Source organism: Gastrolobium bilobum, unplaced genomic scaffold, assembly GCF_033153095.1.
Source record: "Gastrolobium bilobum isolate Gb01-03AN ecotype WA unplaced genomic scaffold, APGP_CSIRO_Gbil_v1 utg10255, whole genome shotgun sequence".
Classification (NCBI taxonomy): domain Eukaryota; kingdom Viridiplantae; phylum Streptophyta; class Magnoliopsida; order Fabales; family Fabaceae; genus Gastrolobium; species Gastrolobium bilobum.
Window position 1 is genome coordinate 72196 of NW_026896644.1, and position 7787 is coordinate 79982.

At 33.9% G+C, this 7787-nt stretch overlaps 1 protein-coding gene across 1 annotated transcript; it reads right to left on the bottom strand.

Moving 5' to 3' along the window:
- Positions 1–3235: 3235 nt before the first annotated feature.
- LOC133301243 (ras-related protein RABA5d-like) lies at positions 3236–7502 on the bottom strand. Its single transcript, XM_061500860.1, has 2 exons — positions 7163–7502; positions 3236–3857 (listed from the first exon to the last, which is right to left on the bottom strand). The coding sequence occupies exons 1-2, from the start codon at positions 7494–7496 to the stop codon at positions 3544–3546; spliced, it is 648 nt and encodes a 215-aa protein (XP_061356844.1). The 5' UTR covers positions 7497–7502; the 3' UTR covers positions 3236–3543.
- Between the last annotated feature and the right edge of the window lie 285 nt (positions 7503–7787).

A 7787-nucleotide genomic window follows, 5' to 3' on the forward strand; every position in this document is an offset into this window, starting at 1 on the left:
GCAGCCTTCTGCAGTGACCAAGTTACTGACTGCCCAATGTTGATTAGTGATGTTGATTTCTACACGAGTATGGGAGGCTAGATTCCGAATAGTGGGAACCCAATTATCAAACCAGAAGCTTGTGAGATTGTCGCTTCCTAGTTGGATACTAGCACCTGCTGTGATGAGAGGCCAAGCCTTCAAAATGCCTCTCCACAAGGATGATGAGTTGCGGTTCTGAGATAGCTGTGGAATGAGCTCTTCCCCTACTCGATATTTGTTTCTAAGAACTTTGGCCCACAGAGTATCTGGGCGTGTGAGAATACCGTGGCCCAGCTTCATTATAGATGCTTTGTTTAGCTGTCGGATATGTCTAAACCCCAGCCCACCATTAGCCTTGGTTCTGCAAACGTTGTCCCAAGTAGTACCATGAATTTTCCTCCTCTCACATGTCGATCCCCACACAAAGTCACGAATTTTTCTTTCAATCTCGCCACATTTTCCTCATATTCCACTAAACGTCCACAAATTCAAAACCTATTTAGAAACTCTAATTTTTAACATTAACCATTGTCCTTTAATTATACTTGATCAGATGAATCCAGAGTTTTCTGGTAGTTCGAAGAAAATGTTGTTTTAAGTTGTTGCGCGCGTCGTTGGCACGCTTCCCCAAACTAACTTATTTCCATCAAATTTCATCAGAAATTATATTTCCTAGCTCTATAAATCATTTATAACTTATTTTCAAACCTAGAGCGCAAAACTCAATTGGCACGTTTTACGGTGCAATCGTACCGCGGTATTTTTACCCTGTAAAAACACTATTCACTGATTTTTCTGAAACTTGCCTAACCACTCAATTTTTTGTTCAAAATCCATTTCCAGGGTTATTTTTACCATCTGAGACCTTCTTCTCAATTTTTATCATCCTAAGGTTGCGTGTTGGCTAATTACCGTTTTGCCCTTTCTTTGTATTTTGGCCTAATCTTCAGGATTTTCACTAATCTTTCACTTAATTACTCATTTAATATTTTAATACTTAATTTAGAATTGCGAGGTGTTATAATCACCCCTTAGACTTGAAATTGTGAGCTATACTTAACTCCCAATAACTAGAATTAACTTCAGAAATCAGAAATTCATATCGATCCATTTCACCATAATTCCACAATACACAGAATCATCATTAATCTATAATATCCTATGAGGAAAGGCTCTTCGAAGTTCTATACAAACACTAGCTTTGATTATGACTCATTGGAGTGATCCCAGTGCATTGGTGCATCGTTTAAATCATTGTTGTATTTGCCTGTAGATATATGATGTATTTCATGCCATGTGTATACTAACATTTCTACAGGAAGTGAACTCATGGGTGGAGAATTACTCCAAAAATCCGGAGTTTATTGAGATATAATCTCACCTCATTTGAGGATCATATTTCAAATACTCCAGCTGAAGGAGGTGGAACCTCATTGGGCATTAAGAAGCTCGTACAAAGCTAGAGTGCTCATATGCTACAGGAGATCTATTTATGATATTGCTTATGTTTTGAGGATTTTTATGCATAGCCATGCACTCTTGTATGACCTTATATTCATTTCAAAAAAACTTGTAAAGTTTGGTTAAGGCTTGTAAAGTTTGGCATGTATACCGTTTATGTATTTGAACCTTACTTTATGTAATATGGGCATTCAAGTATGATATACATTATGTTTGGGAGATTTCATGAAAGTTTGTGTAAAGTTGATAAATGAATATGTAATGATATAAAGTATTGGCATAGAGCCTCTTATGTAAAAAATTCCATGGATGGATTAGAGATATAAAGCCTTGAAATAGCTTAGATTATGTGTGAATAAAAGGAATGGTCAATTAGGTGTTACTAAGCATGGGAGATATCCCTAACTACTATAGTATAGCCAAGTGTTATCAAATTTTTATCTTGTCAAGTATGGTCAACTTAGATCGTCTATATTTCCTTCGTTTCTAACTCAAACGGTGCATATTATATATCATTTTAAAGTCCCAGAAATATGGTTTATTGTATCCAAATATCATAATTTTCTGGACAGCGAAGCATTCCCATTTTAATGTGGAATCAAAGCTGCCATAAACTGCATTTAACTTGCTGTCAAGAATTTAACAGCCTGTTTGTTGAGAACATCACCACTCACCAATACTGGGAACGCCACATGTATGGGAAACAATGTTCCTTAGGAAAATAAAAGAACCCTTATTCCTACATGTGTGTAATCCTTTAAGGTACAAATTTAATTAGCAACGTAAAACCATAATAAAGTGCAAGTAAACATAGAATAAATGGAGAGTATGGTAATATATAAAGAAAAGAAAAAATTAATTCACGTATTTTCACAAGTTTAATTGTGATAGTATAAGTGTATTTTCCGCTTTAATGTTTAGTTATGTTGCGCTTAATACCATAATGTATGTTAACAAATCGGGTGCTCAAGGTTTGTTACACAAACCTACCTCACTAGAATCGAGCTGTACGAAGGGAAGTTTTTTTTTTTGAAATATTCTATCGGTTCATCGTTTCGCGATTAGTCCAATTCGGGACGGGTCCAGGATTAAGGCTTTAAACCCCATACATTACTCATTCCTAAAATTTCCACTCTTATTTTAGTCGGTGTACCAAAATGACCCTAAAACAAAGTTGGTCTCCATTAAAAATAAAGTTGTATGATTCAATAATAAAATTTATATGATATTTTTTTTAAAAACAAACGTATAAGTTTTTTTGTTTTTTAAATATACTACTTAAGCCATTACCTGTTTAGTATTTGAGTAAGCAACAGTACAAAGTCAAACATATTCTGCGGGAAAACTAATAGATAAAAACAATTTGTTAAGATCTTACATGTTATGACCAACAAATATATTTTAGTTACAGTGTTGCATCTGATTGTCACTTAATATATTTTACTTCGAAAATTAGAAATATCCTTTTGTATTCTAAGAATAATAACCAATCAAAAAGTGAAATGTGACATAAATTAAATCCATGCCATCAAATTACTTTTAATTATGATCCATGTCACTGAGTATTTTTTTTTTTTTTTGGTAAGCCATGTCACTGAGTATTTTACTATCGCATTACACATAAGAATTTCTTTTCATTTGTAGTGCTCATAAAAGTTACTGTATGGATAAGCTACAGGGTCCAATTTTAAAATCATAAAATAAAATAAAAAAGATACAGACTTTTCCAACAACTTAAAGACTTACAACATTGTGAGGATATAAAAAATAATTTATCAAGTTTAATTACATTATAAAAATGTTTAATTATAATATAAACATCCTCCATAACATTTTCATTGAAGAGTAAGCCATTTTCCCTTTATTTTTCTTCCAGAAAGTGTGGGATATGGGTCCCAATAACATCAACTTGGAGGAAAAAATGAAAAAGTTTGGGATAAGGGTCCCAAGTAATAGTAGTCATGATTCATAAGTAGCTGGCAAAAAAGAAAAGTAAAGAACAAGAAACTACTCTTGAAAGATCCAAAGAAGTATCCAATCCAAGTCAAAGCTAAAAGATCATCAAGAACAGCAAGAAAAATTGAGCAAGCTTTTCTTTGATCCTGCCTCATTAACCAGACTTACTCGTTTCACAGACAATTCAGCTTTATAAGAATCAGAGTTTAAGACTTTACGGCTGATATTGCTGTAAATATCGCGGATGACAATCTCAAAAGCTGTTTGCACATTGGTAGAATCGAGTGCAGATGTCTCCATAAAGAACAAGCCTTCTCTTTCTGCAAGACTTTTGCCCTCCTCTGTGCTCACATCTCTAAGATTCTCCAAATCACACTTGTTTCCCACCAACATTCTTGCTATAGTGCTATCATTTTGAGCTGCACGTAATTTATGCAACAATCAAACACTCCATTACAAAATTACACGGAAAGCATAAGAAAAAATAGCTTTTAAGGCATGTCAATGATGATAATGCAAAGGTAAACAATGTAAGTTTTAAAAGTTTATCTCTTCCAAATATTTTTTATTGATCCCACCAGCACGCCCAACTAGCCCTGATAGTAAACACATACTTGCATCCTCCAAAAATACAAGTTTTAAGAAACTCAAAAGATTTTTGTCACTGATGGAATCCAGAAAAATAACACTGAATTTACTGAAAATAATGGAGGTATAGCCTCTTTTTACAAACACTAATACCAAAAAAATAAACCAAAGACCTCAACTCACGCTCAAAGCCAACAACTCTAGGCTTCAAGATATCCCTAGAGATTCTCAAATTTATCACTAAATGAATTTATGCCTACCTCACTACACACACTCTCTTCTTTTATTCACTCCTCTAAGAATATTCTAGAAAGTTTCCTAACAAACTAACTAACTGACCCCCTCAATTTTAGGCCCATCAGTCATCAATTTAGTGTCTCAAAAATAAAAAGCGTCATCAATTTATTCCATCAATCATGCAAAATATCATCAAATTAGTCCCTTAATAAGGGACTCGATATACTTATTTTTCTTGCTCAGACAAAGAAGCACCAAGCACATGGATCTGGCAGGGGTTCTTCTAGTTTAACCAGTGACCTCGAGTTCTGGGTATGCATGTGTTAAGATTTGAAAAGGAGAGCTTTATCATGCAAATATCATCAAATTAGTCCCTAAATAAGGGACTCCATATACTCATTTTTCTTACTTTGACAAATAAGGACCAAGCACATGGATCTAGCAAGAGTTATTCTAGCTTAACCAGTGACCTTCTATTCAAGCCCGAGGTACACAGGTGTGTTAAAACTTGACAAGGAGAGCTTTCTCACCCTTATGGTTCTGGCCGACTAGAATCCAGATTAGTCGATGCCAGTGGACAGCAGGATACCAGATGGTTTATAAAAAAACAAAAAAAGACCAATTTGATGACAATTTGCAATATTGAGACACTAAACTAATGCATATATTTTTTGAGAATTTAAATGAGAACACCTTCATAGGACTAAAATCGGTGTTTACTCTTATGTGACTCTATATATACTAAGGTTAAACAGTTACAGCATTAAAATAATATGCTAAAAGTGATGTTCTAATAAAACTATATATCATATGGTAGGATGAGTTCTGCAACAGTGACACGGTTCATTAAGTCTAGCAGCTGAAAAAATATTTCAACAATAACAAACTTAAAAAAAAAAAATGCTCCGAGAAAAGTTTAAGATAAAACTAACATAAGATCAAGCATACAAGTTCACGTGGTCCAGAGAAAAGAATATGCAAACATACCATTCCATCTTTACAATACAGTCAGGAGAGTCAGGTAACAATAATGACGGTAGCAGCATTTAACCATGAAAAATAGTTCATCTTGGCTTAAAGAAATTAGAGAGTTCTCTAGAAGAGTATGTTTTTATGGCTAGCTTCGAGAATGCCATGCAAATCTCTTATTTACTGCTACAATGATGTCAATTAAGCAACAAGTGTAGGTGATTTAAGGGAGCCATGTAACTTTGTACTAGCACAAACAGGGGTGATGCACTTTCTGTCAAATATAACAGCCTCATATAATATTAAATTTTAAGAGCAATTACCAAAACATACACAAAAATTTCCTCACCAAAGTTACTTTTGAATGATAAGTCATATTGAACCCCAAGATTCAGAGACACAATGAAAAATAACTTGAAATAAATCATATAAATGATATATAATGCTCGATGTAATAATCATAAATTAGGAATTGACAAAATAACTTAATCACATGTCTCATGAAACAAAATTATAATTCAAGATTCATAACTGAGTCACATAAAATGACCGTGTGAGGTCTATGTTTTACAAGAACGAAAATAGAGTAATGAAATAATTAAATATGATACAGGGTGAACAAATGACTATGTGAGGCCTCTCTATTTTAGAAAATAAAAAAGAGCAATAGAATAGCCAAACAGAATGCAAAGAGTGAGTGATGGACATTGTGAATCCCAATAAATGAAAACAAGGAAATAGAATAATCAAATAGGGTGCATTCAGTAACGCTCCTTTAGTTCCTTTTCAGTTAACATTTGCTTATTTAACTTTTTTAATTTCTTTTATGAGAATTGATGAAAGCAAAGCTAAAAAGAAAAGAAATTAATAATCAAATCAATTTTGTGATTTCTATCTGTGATACAAAATCGTACCAATTCCTGATATAAAAAAAAAATTAAAAAAATTGTACCAATTCATATATATATCGCACGATCTAAAATCTTACTGGACTCATCACATGATATGAATCGCTGGCTTCCCAAATTGCGAGATAAAAATCATGAATCTGAAGATTCTAATAACTATTTTCCTCATTTTCAGAAAAAACAACATTCAACGCCATTATTAATCTTCAATGATTTCCATATTTTAGGCCACTAATAGGTAAATTCATATTCATATCCTAGAGGAAACAAAACCAGGTCCATATCCTTTCAATTCCAAATCAATATATCCTACTTCAAATCCAGGTCACCTTAATCAAATTAAGAAACCTCACAACCCATAATCCCACAAGATGGCAAGGATAACTAACAAATTTATATTCTGCATTACTACTACATTGCAAATAAATCATTTATAATTGATACCTCACAACCCTTCCCATTTTCTTCTACAAGATTCTCCACCACCATTGACACCCCCACCTGGTCTCCATGAAGGACTTTGTTTCTTTTCAGATCACAACAACAAACATCCTCATTTAAAATTTACAATCCTTTCATCTTAATACAAGATCAATGCCCAACAATGTTCAAATTTCTAATGCCACTGTTCAGTTGCATAAAAAAGGTAGATAGTATGTCAACTAAGCAAGTATCAATGTCTAAAATGCTTCTAGAAAAAAATAAAAAATAATACAAGCCCACATCAACAAAATCACTTACTCAGAATCAGAACAAAAGAAAGGATAAAAAAGGGGCATGGAACCTAAAACACCATACCCACTAAAAGTATAAAAAAAGAATCCCACATCCACAAAATTCACTTACTCATATCCACAACCAAAGAATCAAAAAAATAATATAAAATGGGTGAACATAGAAGGGCAATTCCACCATAAAACTTGAACAAAAAAAATAAAACCATAAACAGTACCTTCTAAAACCATAAAAACAAACAAAAACAAAAACAGAAAAAGCAGGAGAAAAAAAAAGAGTTAACTTACTATCGAGTTCTTCGAGCCACCTCTTGATGCTATCAAAGGTGCTCCTTCTACTGATATCATAAACTATGAGTGCTCCAACAGCACCTCTATAATAAGCAGAAGTAACAGCCCTGAAACGTTCTTGTCCAGCAGTGTCCCAGATCTGCGCTTTCACTTCCTTACCATCAATTTCAACAACCTGTGTCTGGAATTCAACCCCAATGGTTGCTTTCGATTTGGCCTCAAACTCGTTGCGAGCAAAGCGTGACATCAAGTTCGACTTCCCCACAGCAGAGTCACCAATGAGCACAATCTTGAACAAGTACTCCTCACCCACTTCGTCGTTCTCGTCCATCGTTGTTGCAATTCAAAGCTGTGAAAGAAAAGGAGTGTGCGTATGTGTGTGTTCTGTAGATAAAGAAGAACGTGAAGGGAGTAATGATGTACAATGAGTTGGGCTTGGGAGTAGTTTTGGGTTATTATTTTTTAGATTTTTCGGGCAATGTGCGTGATTAGTGGCGGGATTTTTGTGATATTCGCTGGATTTTAATTGCACTTCGTGGCTTATGTGTCTTAAAAGGCTTTGACATGTTTACACAACTTTATTGACAAAATAAAAACACATTTCATAATCTTTAGGAAGGGA